Genomic DNA, 18,875 nt, shown 5'->3' with positions numbered 1-18,875 from the left:
AGGCACCATGAGCTACACTGATTGCTCATCTCAGAAGGTGGGTGTGACATTTAAGGTGTGTTTTTCTGTACTTGTGTCTTCAACATGAAGGGACTTGAGAGTGTGGGGGAGGAGGGAGATTTCATACAGAGAGATTGCCATGTTAGATTCCTTTGACCTAGAAAGTGTGTTGATCACATTTTTCAATTTTACTCTGAAATTTTGCAGGTAGAACTCGTTGTTCATTTTCCTGCTAATGCCGTCAGACCACACACTCCAGCAGGCAGGTCCCACCTCTGAGTGCACATTCTGCAGTATACTCTGACATAGTCTTAGGGCTGGGAAGATGATGGCTCAGTGGATAAGAGCACTTACTGCACAGCATGAGGACTTGAATTCATACCCCAGACCTGTGTTTAAATAGGTGTGGATGCATGTAGCTGTCAGAGGCAGTCATTGCTGCAGCTTACTGGCCACCAGCTTAGTTCCAGATTCAGTGATAAACCTGGTCTCAAGGGAGCAAGATATTTGACACCTGCTCTGGCTTCTGCCTATACATGGACATGCACATCCTCACATACATTGCTAATTTTAAAAAATGTTTAATTTAAAAAAGTCTCAGATAGGCATGGAAGCACCTTGTAATCCTACCACTTGGGAGACTGAGGCAAGAAGACTGTGTATTCCAAGGCAGTCTGGACTATATGGTCTCAAAACAAAAACAACCTTATGAGAAATCAGTCTTGGCCCTGATTTGGATTGATCCAGATTTGGAGTGTCATGGTGGAGAGCCATGAGAGCTCTATTTTTAAGTTGGGGTAGAATGGTTCTGGTGTAACAGGTTCATGCAAGCCATCGTGTGCAATCTGAAATAAACTGTTTGAACTGGGTGTGCTGGTTTATGCCAGTAGTCTCTGCACTTGGGAAGCCAAGCAGCTGAGACCAGCCTGAGGTGCATAGTAGACTCCACCTTAAAAATGAACAAACAAACACAGACTGCCCAATCTACATGCAAGAATCTTGGATAAAAAAGCCAGGAGGCCAAGACTTGGAGTACTCAGAGGAGCATTTAAAGTAGGAACCTTATAAAATTAGATCTGTTACATACCCAAGCCCATGCTCTCAAATGAAAACTCCCCAAAACTTACCAAAGAACACACTGGGACATTCATGCTGTTAGCACACCATTTTGCAAAGCTAGGAAGCTGTTATGATATTCCCCATTTCCTCCCATCAAGAGTGCTCCTTCAGAGAATTCCTAGCCATAAACAGTCAAGAAAATGCTCTATTGTGTTGTGGAATTGATTTCTTCCTACATGTGCTGTCCTGTTCATCATGTTTCTGTCCCACAGGATTCTTTGTGGATGTCTTGGTCTCAGCCCATGAACTAATTTAAAGATCAACATGTTTCTCTAGAGGTTCTCATCTTCTGCCAACTGCCTCATATTTGCTTTTTTTCATAAGCCCAAGAATGGCTTCTCTGTCTGCTTGTGGGATATGGTGTCTCTCTTCTCTGTCCCGAGCTTTCTGAGTCAGCTGTCTTTGTGTCTACCTCTAGACTGATGCTTTCGCAGGATGGGAAGATAGAAGTATAATTCAGTGTGCCTCACACTCAGAGGATCTCTGGGTTCAGGCAATCAAGAAGTCAAGTTAGACACAAGGTTTCCACTGACGTCACCAAGACACTTCTCTTTCTGGTGATTTTGCCAGCTTCTATTTTGCATTATTTTAAGGCACCTTTCCCCACGTGAGGCAGAGATGACTGTGGGAGTTCTCAGCATAAGCTGCCTCTCAATTAATGACACCAATGAAAGAAGGTGTGGCTTCCTCTGGAGCTCTGGCAAAAGTCTGAGGAAATACTCTGGTCAAATGCTTGGCTCACATGCCGCCCTCTAGCCAATTACCATGGACAGGAAAATGGAGCCATCTGATTGGTCTCATGCCCAGAACCAGAGGCTAGGGCCAGCTAGCTACATTGTGCCACATGGGTTGAAATTGGAGTAGACCAGGTTTTCCTACCAGAACTGTATTCTACTTCTGTTGGGAGGATTAACTTTCCCAAGTACTATTAGCACTGAAATCAGGTTTACACTACAGTGAACAGAAACACAATTACCAAGACCCCTCCTAGATAATGTTAACATTCTCCCTGACTCCACAAGGTCAGGGCTTTTGCGTTCAATTGCTCCTTCCTGCTCTTGTGACTTACTCAAGATGTTCTGGTGTGGTGGTGTTTGTTGCTCTTTGAATGAAGATTTTTTTTTTAAATGGATTTTAAAATCTAGGCCAAAGGAGAGGTTGTCACTGACCACAAATTCCTCTTGCTTGCAATGTCACAATGTAGACAGCCTTGTTGAAACATGTCTTATAGCTTGGGACCTTGAAAGAAATAATGAATGCCTTATCCTTGAAAGTACCCTGACCAGACTCTTCTTTGGTTGGTACTGTACCTGCTTTGGATGACCAGATTAGTTTCCAGTTGACTCTGGAGCTTTTCCTCTTTTGTTTGCCTTGTTGATCAGATCTGGCATGGATTTCAGTCATCAGGGGGGTAAATTCATGGAGATAACTGCTTAGCTCTCAGGTCCTTGAGGTTGAGGTTGAGAACAAAGAGGCCGCCTGTGATTTAGACCAGCATATTAAAGCTGGGTATGATAGTTCATGAGTTAAATCTCAACACTTTGGAGGCTGAGACAGGAGGATTTTGAGTTTGTGGCCATCCTGAGTTATGAGTCCCTATCTCAAAATAATAATAACAACAACAACAACAACAACAATAATAATAATAATAATAATTCAACAATAAAAAATAAGTCAGTATACTAAGTTCTGTAAGATGAAAATAACAATGTCATTGATTCTCAAGAGCATCAGGCTTGCAGTGGGGACCAAGCAGCTCTACTCTGAATAAGTATCCATTGGCCAACCACTGGTAATAGTCTTTGAGAAACACTGAATTGGGCTGTGAGATCAGTGAACCCGTTGCATGTTTTCAAAGACCTCAAGCTAAAAGTACCTCTATGATCATGGCTTTGCCTGTTCTCATTTAATTTTTGGTCCCATGACCAAAGTCCTAGTAATTTGCCATATAAAGGGTTCTTGCCATTCCTGATATTTCTGGGATGAAGGGTGATGCATGTTTAAAAGCTACTGCCCTAGAAGGCAAGTCTGCTCCTGGTGTCTGGGATGTGTTACATACCATTCTGGCTCTTGATTTGATCAGCTAGAATGGGACTACCACCAAAAGTCCCTTAAGGTTTTTGCATGCCTGGCATACAATCATTTGGAGTTTGGGTAGACAATGCTGCTTATTTAATGATACGGGAGCTCCAGGGGAGTTAAATGGAGGTTAGGGGTTATCAGTGAGGGGTTAGTTAGGCTTGGTGATTCATGACTAACAGGAAATCCTATGGCTCCTTTCCACTCCAACCTGTACCAGTAATACAGCAATGTTGCATGCCATAATTTGCAGACCCTAGTAAATAAAAATCACTATCACAATGTCTCATCTCACACCAGAGCTAGTCTACAGTCACATTCTAGGGCTAAAGTCAGAACCAACATTGGCCTTGAAAGTAAAGAAGAGCAGAGCCTTCCCATAAATACAGCAGTGTCTCTACCACAGCCTCAGATACAATGCTGAGCCTTCAGACAAAAACCTCACACAGTGCTGTGCAGCCTACAGCCACTCTCCGCTCTGTTTGGGGAGGCGTGTGGGCACAGAAAGTGCCTGTGGTGGTTCATCCTCACCTGAGGCTCACACCCAAATGTGCACTGATGGATGAAAGGGCGCTCCCACACCCTGTTTCCTGAGGAAATCACAGAGGGCATGTATTGGTGAAATTATTAAGGCCACTCCATGTAGTTAAAAGGGAGGTTTATTTTGTGGGGTAACTTACAAATGAAGGGATAGGTTGCAGGGTCTGTGAAAGGTATGGCGCAGTCTGGCAGTGTTCTCTGGAGAACTCTGCTTGGTCTACCTCCAGCATCCAGGGTCCCAGAACCAAGAGAAGCCTCTACTCTTGATCCTGGGTCTTCAGCTTCCTCCCTCAGCCCCACCTTGTGGGCGTGACCATTACCGAAGCCTCAATTGGGGTTGGAACTTCCAGGCCAAGGCTGGGATGGCTACCCACTACAGGGCTGCTTCTATGCTTGTTAAACATGCAAAAGATGACAAGCCATCACCCGAGTATGGTTTTAATCAAAACATTGAATATGTGAAATGCAAGAGTCAACTTTTAAAAGCTATCCACTTTGGGGGCCCAGCAAGATGGCTCAGCAGGTCAAGGAGCTTGTCCTGCAAGCTTGGTGACATGGGTTCAATCCCTAGAACTCACATAAAAGTGGAAGGAGAGAATCAATTCCGCAAAGTTGTTCACTGATTTCCAACATACAACACGCCATGGCACACACACTCACACTCACATCATGTGCACACACACACACACACACACACACACTCACACACACATACACATATCCCATGCACACACTCACTACTACTACTACTACTACTACTACTACTACTAATAATAATAATAATAATAATAATAATAATAATAAATGAATAAAAATAAAAGGAAGTTCACTTTTAATCCTACCCAGGGTTGGATAGGAGGCACACTCAAAGCTTGCACTTTTCCTGAAGGGTAGGGAAAATAAACAGATTGTCTGTAAAGGAAAAGCCAGAGAGGAGATGCTGTAGAACAGACAGAGTGATGATTTAGAAACAGAAATATTCCTGTATAAGGGATGGAGGGGCCCGAGCAGCACTGTACGCATAAGACTCCAGGGACCTCTGCAGTTCTCACCCTCTCCAGAGGCCCAGAAATCTCTCCCAATTCCTGAAGAGAGCCTTTGTTCCCATTTCCCACAGCTTAGCAAAAATGACTCCATACACCATATGAGCCACTCCCAGGTGAGGCCAGAGCTGCCCCCTCTGCCTGTGTCTGCAAATGAAGAGCCCTCTGAACTTTTTGAGGTGAGTGCCCATGGCTGCCTGCTCTCCTGCTGAGGAGGAAGACCTGGGGAACATACTTCGCCTGTGTAGGTATTCATTTGGGTTCTAGTGAATGCAAACAGTCTTGGCAAGTGGGACTAATAGCTCTCATCACTTTGCCATCAGAAGACGCTACAGCAGTGTGAGAAGAGAGGTTTGTGTTAGGATGAGAGTGTGTTTGCACCTGGCCTTGCCATTTTCCCACTGTGTTACAGAACTCTACTTCACATCTTCACTTGTAAAGTGAGAGTAGTTACATGCCTCTCACTACCATGTCCATGAAGAGTCAAAGTTTATTGTCCCCTAACTCTTGGGTGTTGAATGCCAGCTGTTTTCCTTGGCTTCATGAACCTTCTTCCACTGGGCAGAGAAGTATCCATGCACTAAGTATTTCCCCGGGTGTGCAGAAGGTAGAAACACAGCACACAGCATGTGAAACTCCTTCTCAGTGGAAGAAGAGCCCAGGCTCACAGAGATGTCTCTGACTGTGTCTCCTTTACATTATTCTCCTTGCAGACTGTCATGTCTCACAGTTTTTATCCTCCCTTGATGCAACGTACATCCTGGACCCTGGCTGTGCCCTTCAAAGAGCAAGACTGCCACCGTGGACCCAGTGACTCCATTGGCAACAACTATTCCTTGACGGCCCGGGACATGAAACTGAAAGACCTGCTGAAAGTCTACCAACCAGTCACCATCAATGTCCCTAGGGACAAGACCAGTCAGGGGCTACCATTAGGTACTTGTGACAATATGCTGTATTTCCTGCAGAATGGGGTTTTGAAGTGAAGCTTCTGCTCCTGGGTTTTCATCTTGGCTCTGCCCTTCATAGAGCCTCACTCTCACCACCCATGAAGTGGAAATTATTGCAATTGCTAGAGTTTATGCATTGTTTGCAGACACCAGTACTGTTTAATGTACTTAAACTACTGATGTCTACATCACAGATTACTCCAAAATCTCATGACTTAAATCAAATCCTATTCATCATCTGTGTCTACAGGTGAGATCTTTGTGTTTGGTTTAGTTGAGTAGTTCAAGATCTCTCACAATCATGTAATCAAGGTGCAACCAAGACCATAGTCATCAAAATACAAAATACAAAAGGATTCCCTTCCAGGCTTGCATTCTTGAGTTCTTGTTGACTGTTGGCTATCATCAGTGCCTTGCCACATGGCCTCTCCAGAGGGCAGCTTACACCATGGCGTCTGACTTCCACTGGAGTCAGTAAAAGAGGGAGCAAGACAGAGCCAGCACCTCAGATACCACAGAAAATTTTGGAAAATTAACCTTAGAACTGGCACTTTTACCATAGTCTGTTTGTTAAAAATGAATCACCAGGTCCAGCTTCACATCAAAGTCATATCATGGAATGGGGATCATAGGAGGAGGTCTATTTTGGAAGCTGTTTACCACACACAGTGTCTTACAGATATTAACTTACTATATCCCACCAAATATACATCTATTTGCTTACAGAACCCTTTTGTGATTTTTGTTAGGTACATTTTGGAGCCACTCAGTCTGTTCTCTGTCTCAAACCCTTTCATATTTTCCACTTTTCCCTCTGTGATATAAGTGAATTCCTCAGCTGTGACCTTCCAACTCACTAATTTTCTCTTCAGCTCTGCTCAATATTGAATACATATCTAAAAAGTGCTGCTGGGGTTTTTTTGTTTCTTTGTGTGTGTGTATGTTTGTATATGTGTCTCTGTGTGTCTGTTGTGTATGTGTGTTTATGTCTCTCTCTCTCTCTCTTTCTGTGTCCTAGTTTTATTTCTGTTGCTGAGATTAAAACACCCTGAACTGAAGAACTCGGGGGAAGAAAAGGCTCATTTGTCTTCTAACTCCACATTACATGCACAATGACAGGGAAGTCAAAGCAGTGACTAAGAGCATCACCTTCACAGTCAGAACAAAGGGAGACTAGAACATGGGTCTGCTACCCACGCAGCTAGCTTTCTCTACTCGTAAACACTCAGGACCAGCCTTTGAAATGGTGCTATCCACCTTCAGAGCTGCTCTTCCCGCCCCTGTTAACAATCAAGACAGTCCCCCACAGACAAGTCCACAGGCCAGTTAAGACTGTCCTCCGGGGGATTCTAGGCAGTATCACCTTGACGGTTCAAACTAACCAGCAGAGATTGCAACATCTTTCCGTTTTCAGATTTCTAACAGGTTCTGATTTTTTCCTCCTAATTTCTTATTCTGTTTATATGGTACTAGGCCTAAGAATATCATTTGGAGGATTCCTTGATGTAGTCCTCATCAGTGTTGCTCATTGCGCGAATACACACACATGCCTCTAGGATGTCATCTTTGCAGATTACTGCTTCAAGGACATAGAGCAAACATTAAATACCCTAATAGGAGATCTCACCTGGAAACTTAGACTTAATGTTCTAATTGCTAATACTGTGATTCTTGTTTAAGCCTGTTTGAGTTCCATAACAAAGTGCATAGTCTGGGTAGCTTAGAAACAACAGAAATATTTTAATCACATTCTGGAAATTAGAAAGTCTAAGGCCAAAAAAGCAACAAATTCAGTATGTGAAGAGGGCTTATCCTGGTTTAGAAATGCTATATCTTTTTTTTTCTTTTTATTAAAAAATTTTCATACAATATATTTTGATCATTCCCTTCCCCCATTCTCCCATATCCTCCCTGCCTCCCTACCCATCCAACTCTTTATAAATTTCTCTCTCTCTAAAGAATCAAAACAAGAAAAAACAATAAGACAAAAATAACAAAACAAAAAACACCCTGCACCCTGCCCCACCTTGTCTACTCCCTCTTAATAGTCTCCCAGACATCCTTGCAGACACAGAACGGCTCAAATCTTCCCATTCCTGATGTCTTTCTTTCTCCAATCTCACAGCATCTAAAACCTCATCAGAGCCCAGCAAGAAGAAAACGAAGTTCTCTTTCAAAGTCAAGGAGGATGCTACCGGGTAAGGTGTCACTGTGGGTGCCATGGAACAGAGAAGATTGGACTGAGCCAAATTATATTCTGAAAAGCTGGGCAGTGGTGGCACATGTCTTTAATCCCAGCACTCTGGAGGCAGAGGCAGGTGGATCTCTGTGAGTTAAAGGCCAGCCTGGTCTACATAGTGAGTTCCAGGACAGCCAGGTCTGCCTGGAGAAACCCTGTCCCAAAAAATCTAAAGAAAAAAAAGTCATATTCTGCTTCTTGGCTTGAAGGCATTATCAGACAGACAGTAGTTCATTTTTCCCCACCAATCTTTCAAGCCTCTATATAGAGTAAGTTAGTGAACTGAGTAAAGCCAGTGTTCACAACATGGGAAGTGTTACATATCTGGGTCACCCAAGGTGCATACTTTAGACGTCACTAGATGACACAAGGGAGAAGGGATTCCCTTACAATCCTAAGAGCAGAACTGTACCAACCTTTCAGGATGCCCTTAGCCTCCAAACACCCATCATCCTTGCCCACGAAGTGTAACAAGAACACATGGTCGACCAACCCAGGAAGCAGACCAATGAGCCCAGAACAACAGATGGATGTGATGTTGCAAGGGGAGATGGAAATCGAACGTAAGGAGAAAAAACCATCCGAGTTAGACCTAGAGGTACTTCCTCATTGTGGCCCCCAACTTGATGAATATTAGCTTGGCATCTGAGTGATTCAAAGCAGCGAATGGCAGAGTCACCTGGGGAATGTTGAAAGAATCCTGAAGCCCAGACTCCACCACAGACTACCGACTGAGGATTTGTATATGTGTGTGTGTTTGTTTCCTCTATTTGAGGGTGAGGGGGGTGTGGCGATGCAGATCTTAGGAACTGGTGGCTTGTGAGTCCTTAGCACGCAGCTTCCCACTTGGCAGCCCATGGGGTGGGCAATGGCCAAATTTCTTCAAGACAAGACAGGACACTCAATTACAACTGAATTTTAGATAAATAACAGCTTTTTTTTTTTTTTTTTTTTTTTTTTTTTTTTTTTTTTTTGGTGTGAGTAAACTACTGTGTTCTCTAGTTTTTCTGGCAACCCTATCAATCATAAGCAGAATGCAGCCTGTGAATGTGTTTTGAAAATGGGGGAAATCCCTAATGAGGTAGCTGTGCAACTCCTCTCAGGAAAACTAAAATACACAGAGCTGAGCAGTTGTCTTCTCCTCCAGCGAGAAGCACCTGCCCCGTGCAGGTGACCTTGTCACATGCAATGCGTGTGAAGTGACTGGCTTTGGAAGCATGGTGGCAAGTGACCAAAGGCATGGATGGCTGCTGTGTGAACGGGGGCCTCCGCTGCTCGGCAGCTGCTTGGCTGGTGGGTGGAACAGGTGGGCACAGCCACCCGGCCGTGACCTTTCCTTGCTTTGTTTATGGAAGAGATATTATTACTACTTGACCAACGGCATCCGAAAAGACATGATTGCCCCTGAGGACGAGGAGGTCATGGTGAGGATTTACAAGCTGATTCCGAAGGTGCTGCTGTCAATCCCATCCCTGGAACCCCTGCAGGTCGCACTCAGGTCTGAGAAGGAGAATGACTATTACTGTAGCCTCATGAAAAGCATCGGTAAGGCTGGGCTTAAATGGGCACGGAGCTCCTAGGGAGGGCACTGCCCTTCCTCTGTGTGCTGGTCACTTTGTTGCTGCTGTGATGAGACAGCTGGAAAAGTCAGCTCAGAGGAGGAAGGGTTCATTTTTGTCCCGTGGTTTCAGAGGTCTGGGGACACGATCAGCTGCCCCTCTTGCTTTTAGGTTGTGATAGAGCAGAGTGTCACACAGGGTCATGGTGCCATCTGTGAGCTGCTCCCCCATCCCATCCAGGAAGCAGAGAGAGAAAGAGCATGCATTGCTAACAGGCTTCTTCCTTTGGCTTTGGTTCTATGCAGGCTGCCATCCTACTAGATGGCCTCTATCTGTATCCTCAGTGCCAGCCACCTCTGGGAACATTCTCACAGACACACCCAGGAGTGTACCCTACTAATCTCTCAGGCATCATTCAAGCTGACCAAACTGACAATCAAGATCAATTCTTGCATGGCCAATTTTTTTTTATCAGTCCCCACCCTGATTTCACTGAACTTACCCCCAAATAACCATGTAACTTTTAATTCAACTGTCTCCCCATCCTAGCCACCATCTCTAATGTCTCCTTTTGAACTAACCGCCTTTGTCCGGGCATGCTTCTGCAGACCTTGCTAAAAAGAAGCTTCTGGTTTAGAAGAATTGGGGTAATGCCCAAGATTCAGCATGCATGACAAGCTTCAGGCGGCTCAGTTGTGACAGACTTTGCATTGCAGGCACCCACATTTCAAAAGGTAGCTCCAGACTTGCTCCTCCTCCTCTGCAGCGGGGGTGGAGGGGCTTTTTTCTGCTCCCCTCAGCTGTCCCCTCCTCCTCTGTAGTTCCGGTGCCCCGGTGCCCCCACTTTCAGCTCATCCTGGCTCACCAGTCCTGCCCCCTGTGCCTTTGTTTCTCTGCTGCTGTCCTCTCCTATTGGTAGCTTTGGACTCCCTTTTCAGACCCTTAGCTTTTGTATGGTGATGGGTGTATCACTGCTGCTCCTCTGCCCTAAGCCCAGTGTCTTGTACATACAGCAGATCACACCGGGAGGCATCTAATGGCAGGTGATTGAGAGAGAAAGGGGAAGGGTGATATTGTTATTTTTCTGCCTTGTTATCACCCCTTTACCAAAATGTCTAGCTGTTTCTGTTTCCCTAACTTTCTAGTGAGGTCAGTGTAATAGTTCTTTGTTGTGGCACAGAACCCATCTCCAAGAAGAAACCTGTAAGGTCTCTTGCTTCTAGCTCCCAACCTGCTTCCAGCCACATAGCTTCTGCATCACCACTTGCACCTGATGTGTCTACCACAGCATAGCTCACAGCTCCTTGAGTAGACTGTCTGACACTTTACCTCCATACACAACATTCCTCTGTCTGGTGCTGCTCACTGGATTGCCTTATGTGTGTGTGTAATTATCTTGGTGAGAGAAGTCAATTAATGACTAATGGAGTGCCAGCAAGTGTTAATGTACTGTCACAGGAAAAGCAGGTCTCACCCTCAGAATCCAAGTGCTGGACACTGTGAAGTCACACTCCTTCCAGTGAAGTATCTTCAGAAAGAAAACAGCTTATGCCAACAGAACGTCCTCCCCAATTAAGTCACACCCAACGGATTACCCCTGTCCTGGCCAATGAGGATGCATTTCCAGGTGTAAATGGACAGAGACTCATTTCCATTCAAAGTGTATGAAAGCTAGGAGCACAGGGTGTTTAAAGACCCTGCCTGATAGGATGACCTCTCTCTCCACTCCAGTTGACTACATCCTCATGGACCCAATGGAGAAGAAGAGGCTGTTCATCGAGAGCATCCCTCGCTTGTTCCCTCACAGAGTGATCCGGGCCCCTGTGCCCTGGCACAGTGTCTACCAGAGCGCCAAGAAGTGGAATGAGGAGCACTTGCACACAGTGAACCCCATGATGTACAACCTCAGAGAACTGTGGTTTGCAGAGTAAGACATGGCCCCTGGCCTGGGGGTCCTTTTCTTTATCGTTCAGCGCATAAATGTACCTCTTCATTATGGCACGGTGACAGTAGTCCTTGTGCTACAGTGGAGTGGGCCCATCAAAGATCCTAGACAGAAAGTGTGTGGGTTGTGAGTGTGAACCTATCTACAGGTATAAGGAGCCCTCCTTTGCCTTCCCAAAATATGTTTCCCTCATCTGTAAGCCCTGGAGCATGGTGGGTATACATTTTGAGCCATTAAGTTCCTGTCCAAATCTTAGCTCTGCTTTGTAGGTAGATGGCTGTGCTATCTCCCATCTCTGGGCTTTGCTTTCTTGGTCTCCAAGGTTGAAATAATAAGAGTTCCTACTTCAGGGATGTGAAGAGGAATTAGTAACTCAGCATAAAGTACTTAGTACCTCATAAAACTTAAGTCCCCAAGAGGAATCACTTCCCCATCACCTGCACTGAGCACCTGTCACCCTCAGTTACAATGCTATACTTCCTTCTGTCTCTCCTTTTGAGAAGGATGACGTTTTGGGTCTGTTTTTTCTTTATGGAGTTCATTTGGCAAGCTATGATCTCTCAGTTGTAATTATCAATAATTATATTCACTCCCAGAATTACTGGAATCAAGATGAGATGGAAGAAGGTCCCCTTTTCCTTTCAAATTTAAAAACTTGAGATATGCAGTTGACTCTTGTATACATAGAGATTTTTTCCAGGACCCCAGATATCATGGTTCATGAATTCTAAAGTTCCTTAGATAAAATATTTTAGTATTTTTACACAGTCTCATACTTTCCCATATACTAAAACCATGTCTAGACCAACCAGGCTGTCTAGTACAATGGAAGTGTTATGTGAGTAATTGTCAGAAGTGGTTGCTTAAGAAATAATTTCAAGAATAAATTCTGTACCTGTTTAATACAAAAGCAGGGTTTTTTTTTTTTTCAGAATATTTCCTACATGCTGTTGGTTGAATCCAAGTGGGCAGAACCCATAGGGCTGAAAGACCAACTATAAAACTCTCTATATTGGCTACTTTCCTATTGCTGTGGCAGATGCCATGACCAACAGCCACCTCAGAAGGACAGAGTTTATTATGGCAATAAAGTCATGGCAACAGTCAAAGACAGCATGGCAGCGAGATGAGGAAGCTACCTGATCACATTTCATCCACACACAGGGAACAGAGGGAAGAGTAAATGGAGTAAGGCTAGACACTCTCAATCCTCTCCATAGTGACTGTCCTAGTCAGGGTTTCTATTGCTACAGTGAGACACCACGATCAAAAAGCAAGCTGGGGAAGAAAAGCTTTACTTGGTTTACGCTTCCATAATATGATATCACAGTTCATCATCAAAGGAAGTCAGGACAGGACAAGCAGGGCAGGAACCTGGAGGCAGGAGCTGATGTAGAGGCAGTGGAGGGGTGCTGCTTACTGTCTTGCTTCTCATGACTTGCTCAGCCTGCTTTCTTGTAGAGCCAAGGACCACCAGCCCAGCAATGGCACCACGCACAATGGGCTGGGCCCTCCCCCATCAGTCACTAATTAAGAAAATGCCCTACAGCTAGATATGACAAAGGCATTTTCTTAATTGAGGTTCCCTACTCTCAGATGACTTTAGCTTGGTTCAAGTTGACATAAAACTATCCAGCACACTGATGAACTTCATCTAGCCATTCTCCACCTCCTCAGCATTTACATACTCCCAAATGGTGGCACCAATTGGGGAGCAAGTGTTCAGATACATGAGCCTATAGAGGAAATTCTCATTCAAACCACCACACTGACCCCTTTAAAGTGCACGGACAGTAAGTAGTTTTTAAGTTCTTCACAAGTTTGTGCCACATGCACCATTCTCTAATTCAAGGGTATTTTTGTCATTTATCAATCTACCCCTTCAGCACCTGGCAACCATAATCTTCTTTGCCTCAGTAGATCTGCAGATAATGGATGTGTAACATATACTGAATCATACATTATATAGTCCTTTGTGTCCATACATAAATACAATATTCTCAACATCTATTCACAGAGAAGCAAGTATCAGTAACCGACATTTCTTCTTATGACTGAATAATATTCCATAGTTTGGCTATACTATATTTTGTTTATCCATTCTATTAGTTATTTGGGGGGAGAGGAGAGCATGTGATTTTTTTTTTTTTTTTAAAAAAAGGGTCTTCAAGGAAAGTATGAATCAGAAGGGAAAGTTCACTGAAAGGTCAGGCTAATGAGTCACTGCAGCTCATTAGGAAAAGTCAAGGGCACAAAGTCATCATGGAGAAAGATTTATCAAGGAAACTACATCATGGTTTTCCCTGTGTGATGCAAACTCATTCTAAGAGGACAGCAATAACCTCAGATGTCTTTGTAATTGGTAAATTTTGTGGATTTGGAGGCTATAATGAGATTGGTCTGAGAGAAAAGTGGAGAACCTGGTTCTATCCATGCAAGAAGTTTGTTAGGATTCAACTAAAGATGAGTAAGGTGGAGACATGTTGGATGTCTGTGTGATGAGTCAGACTCTCAGGTTCACCCTTTCCTAGAGGTGCTTTGTGCTCAATTACACACAAATACAACTAAATTCACTACCCCTGCCCAAAAGGACCATAGTGGTGGCATTTTAGAAGGAAGTGAGTCTGGTGGATCATTAAAACAGATGACGGCATCTAGAGGCAAGCACTGGAGTGAGCTTAGGAAAACGGGCAAATATATAGTTTGAGAAGTAATGGTGATGACTTAAAGGACTAACCTATGGAAGAGGGGATGCCGGGAAGATAAATAGTGGACCTTGTGGGGTTGGGAAGTGGCAGAGCTTCCCTGGATCCAGGGTGGGGGGAGAGGAGCAATGTAGGGAGAATGAGGAGTCATCCATTCATTCAACAAATATCCAGAGGGTCTACATGGGATAAGTACAGAAATAGAAGGGGTGCCTGGTAAACCTGCCCACAGGGCGGGTGGTTTGGTTCAAGAGCAAAGTCAGTTCCACCTAACTCATCATAGGAATTCCAGGCAGCAAGGCTGGGGAGATGGCTTAGCCACCAAAGTGCACACACACAGCATAAGGACCAGAGTTCATTCTCCAGCGCTCATGTAAAAAGACAGCATGAAGGTACATGCTTATAGTCTTAGGAATGGACGTGCGGGGTGGGAGAGGGGTCATAGAGTTGGGGAGAGGAAGCTCCCTGGTGCTTGCTGGCCAGTTAGCCTAGCCTACTGAGTGAGTTCTAGGTCAATGAAAGACCTTGTCTTAAAAATCAAGATGTTGGGCTGGAGAGATGGCTCAGCCGTTAAAGGCTAGACTCACAACCAAAAATCAAGATGTCACCCAAGGAAAGATACCCAACGTTGACCTCTGACTTAACACACACACACACACACACACACACACACACACACACGCAAAGAGAGAGATAGAGGGACAGAGAGGCGGAGAGATGGAGAGAGGAAATAGAGAAGAGAGAATTTCAAAGAGCTTCATCAAAGCCATCATGAAGCCTTAGGTTTAACTGACTGCTGTATTGGAGCAAGGAGGAATCAGAAGTGGTCCATGAACATACATGTTCTGCTTCTCACATGTTGCTCAACTCCAGGGCACACCATAGGACAGAATGTGAATGGTGCCCTCTGTCATTGTCCATGCAGCAACAGTGGACAGTTGTGCTCTGAGTTAACCAACATCAATGTTTTATTTTGAGGGCAAAAGGAATGGAGGGGTGCAGGGGCTGTTCATTACTTTCTGCTCTTCTCTACCCACTCCCACTATCCATTCCCTGAAATTGCCCAGCATCACTATTTCTAGAAGGTGCTGCTCTACCTTAAGAGTTAGAATTATGAGAACAAATAATAAGAACCCGTGTCCTTTGACCTCGCCCCACAGGATGGATTGGTCTTTCACTCTGGCATTTCTCCCTCCCTTTTGGCAGATTTAAAGACCTCAGGTTTGTTCGAACCGCAGACTTACTGGCTGGAAAACTGCCCCTGCTGCCTAATGAGTACCAGGATGTGATACAGAAGCACTGCCAGGAGGCACGGCAGGTTCTTCTCACCAAGTCAGTATCTCTCGAGAACATTGGAAAGATTGAAAACTCCCAAATCTGAGAGTCCATTTCCATCTGGGAGTGACAGGAAGTGTGTTGACTTCCTATGATACCTTCTGTCCCTGTCAAATGCCTATCCTCTAGCAACCTCATAGCCAATTGCTCTCTCTACCCCTCCCTCCCACACTCTCTCTGCCTTTTCAGAACCGTGTTTTGTTATGATATCATTCTCATGTGTTTCTCCCTTGTGATTCTTTCTGTCTATGGGTGCTATGAGACAATGTACTCAAATGACTTGTATTGAAATGACCCAAAATGAATAGCCTCAAGGTCCAAAGTTTGCCAGACATTAGGCAACTTTTTTTCCTTTAGTGAGTGCATATAGGACTATATTCAAAACAAAGAAATTACTGAATGGCAAGCTTACTAATCAGACTATCTTTTGCTGTGACAAATTCAACTTAGGAAGAAAAGATTTCAGCTCATGCTTTCAGAGGTTTCAATTCAGTCCATCATGATGGGGTGGGTCTGTTTGAGCCCAGTGACTCACAACATGGTGGCCAGGAAGCAGAGAGGGAGAATGTGCTAGCAGGTTTCTTCCTTGCTCTGTGAACTGAGCCTCCAGCCTGTGGGACTATGCAGCCCACATTCCAGCTCAGAAAGCCACTTCCTTGGCGTTCTCCTGTCTCTGCAGGTGGATCCCCACCTGTGCCCAGCTGTTTGTCTCACAGAAGGAACACTGGGTCCACTTTGCTCCCAAGAGTGACTACGACTCCTCTAGAAGCATTGAGGAGTACTTTGCTTCTGTTGCCTCCTTCATGTCACTTCAGCTGAGGGAGTTGGTCATTAAGTCCCTGGAGGACCTCGTCTCTTTCTTCATGATACACAAGGTATGAAGGAGAGTCCATAGCCAGCCCTCTAGAGGGAAGACAGCCTGGTTAGAGCTCACATATGTCCTCAGCAGGGAGCCAGGCCAGAAGGTGAAATTCTGAATTGAATACACACTGGTGACTATTACTTTACCTTTTTTAAATGCTCAGCAAACTTTTGTCCTATCATTACCCACTACTAAATTTATGAGAAAAAAAATCTCTGGAAGCAAAGTTTCAGGGAATTTTCTTAAGAAAATTAAATAATGGTTACACAAGATAGAATATGTGCCTCTTTCAGGGTGAGGAAAGGGCACTTGTTTTCAACTTCCCTAGTACAAAGATGGAGGCGAGACTGTTTGTGTTCAGCCTTCGTCTTAACACTTGGGAGCTGTTATAAGCTCCCTGTTGCTAGCAGCGATTTGTTGTTTGGTCTTTGAGAGGGAACCTCCAAGAATGAGAAGCTTAGCTGGGTCTAGTTGACAGCCTCATGGAACTGGCTTCAGTAAAGTGGAAGTAAAAGCATAAAGCATGAAGCCCTGATTTTCAAAGCATTAAATGCTCCCCTAGATTTAGACAGCCCAAAGTTCAGGGGAGAGGGTCTGAAATTTCAGGCTGTGGACATATTTCATCTTTAAAAGTATAGTGATGGGACTGGAGAGGTGGCTCAGCAGTTAAGAGCACTGAATGCTCTTCCAGAGGACTGGGGTCCAATTCCCAGCATCCACATGGCAGCTCACAGCTGTCTGTAACTCCAGTTCCAGGGTACCCAACATCCTCATGCAGGCAAAAAACAATGCATATAAATAAAAATAATAAAAGTATAGTGAATGTTTTTTAATTTCCTGATTGTAAAAATGTCCAATTCTTAGCATTTTCCCAAATAAAGTAAAAGTGGTGACTCATGCCTTTTATTCCATGACTCAGGAAGTAGAGGTATAGGCAGGCAGACTTCTGTTAGTTGCTCCAAAAATATAAAAGCCAGTGCTGCTGAATTTGGACTGCAATGATACCCCAAGAGGACTACTCTATTGCAGTCATCTATGGTTCGACTTTGTGAGGCGCAAAGGGACCCTTTACTTGATTCCATGTGTGGGATGAAACCTCACTATAAAATTCCACACAAAGAAAGGAGTAATATATTTGTTTGAAGGAAGCAAAACTTTGTGTCTGATACACTTCCAGTCTTCCCTTAGACAGTCTAAAAAGCTATCAAGCCAACCACTTGGACAAGTTTTTACAGCCACCCTTGGAGGACCACACTGAGCACTGTAGATATGAAAGGGATCTTGTGTTGTTTGGTTTCACAGAGGCCTAAGGATATCTCCTCAGCAATATTTCTGTTGTAGAGAAGTTGACATTTTGGCTGAAATGTACCATGTGCTCAAGGACATTGTCATTTGAAGTATACAGATATTCATTCTTTTGGACTTGGTCAATATATGTTTATTAAGCACCTACTAGGTATTAAAGACTGTCCCAGATATTTTGAAGCAAAGAGATGAATAAGACATAGATCCTGCCCTCCAGTTTAGAACAGAGGAAGTAAGGGGAGGAAAGATAAAATAACATGACAGAAGTAGAAATATGGAAATTCAGAAGTGAAGGAAACAAGGAGACTTCCTAAGGAAGGCGTCTTTTGAGCTAGTTTTGAAGGTCAGGAAGGATTTGGAAGTTGGAAAATAGGTGGCATTGATTAAAATAAACTGTTCTGCCAGGCGGTGGTGTTGGCGGCGCATGCCTTTAATCCCAGCATTCGGGAGGCAGAGGCAGGCGGATCTCTGTGAGTTCGAGGCCAGTCTGGTCCACAAAGTGAGTTCCAGGAAAGGCACAAAGTTACACAAAGAAACCCTGTCTTGAAAACAAAAACAAAAACAAAAACAAAAAAACAAACAAACAAAAAACAAACAAACAAAAAAAAAAAACCCAATAAGCTGTTCTGAGGGAAGGCCTTGGGAACTAGAGAAAACATAAGCTCCCAATAGGATAGACTCAGTTTTCAGTATGCTGATGTCCTTTCTCGGCGCTCAGGTAGCACTATGAATGGAGAATAGTACTGCGGTGTCCTGAAGCTGAGTTGTGTGAGGTCTGATATTTCTTCTGTCTCCCACAGGATGGGAATGATTTTAAGGAACCTTACCAAGAGATGGATTTCTTCATGCCTCAGCTAATCATGATTAAACTTGAAGTACTTGAACCTGCTATTGTCTTCAACCCAACTTTTGATAATTGCTGGGAATTAGTAAAGAATTCCTTCTTGGAAATCATTAAGAATTCTGATGGGATCCCCAAGGTACAGTAGTTGCCTAATCATCCATTTATATTTTTGTTCCATACTGAATAAACAATCAAGTGGCTGGTTGCACAACCACAGTCCATCTGGTATCCAGTTAGGCAGTTTCATGTTGGGATGCACCCTTAATGCACCCCCTTGTCCTCAGGAAGATTATCTAGGTCTTTCCTATGTCCCCCCACTAATTCTCTGCCTTTGCATGCTGCCTCAGAAG

General features: G+C 44.2%; 1 protein-coding gene across 1 annotated transcript in view; it reads left to right on the top strand.

Annotated features, from left to right (window-relative positions):
- Dnah3 (dynein axonemal heavy chain 3) overlaps window positions 1–18,875 on the top strand; it is a 170,663-nt gene continuing 151,788 nt past the window's right edge. Inside the window, exons 1-10 of the mRNA XM_036190626.1 lie at window positions 1–37; window positions 4,856–4,960; window positions 5,495–5,723; window positions 7,857–7,929; window positions 8,394–8,568; window positions 9,326–9,515; window positions 11,261–11,456; window positions 15,386–15,511; window positions 16,194–16,389; window positions 18,482–18,661. Coding sequence (XP_036046519.1) covers window positions 8–37; window positions 4,856–4,960; window positions 5,495–5,723; window positions 7,857–7,929; window positions 8,394–8,568; window positions 9,326–9,515; window positions 11,261–11,456; window positions 15,386–15,511; window positions 16,194–16,389; window positions 18,482–18,661 — 1,500 coding nt within the window. The 5' untranslated portion in view covers window positions 1–7. The remainder of the gene's footprint in view (window positions 38–4,855; window positions 4,961–5,494; window positions 5,724–7,856; window positions 7,930–8,393; window positions 8,569–9,325; window positions 9,516–11,260; window positions 11,457–15,385; window positions 15,512–16,193; window positions 16,390–18,481; window positions 18,662–18,875) is intronic.

The sequence above is a fragment of the Onychomys torridus genome, chromosome 1, assembly GCF_903995425.1.
Source record: "Onychomys torridus chromosome 1, mOncTor1.1, whole genome shotgun sequence".
Lineage (NCBI taxonomy): Eukaryota > Metazoa > Chordata > Mammalia > Rodentia > Cricetidae > Onychomys > Onychomys torridus.
The sequence above is the reverse complement of the archived record's forward strand: the minus strand, read 5'-3'. Positions and strand labels throughout refer to the sequence as shown.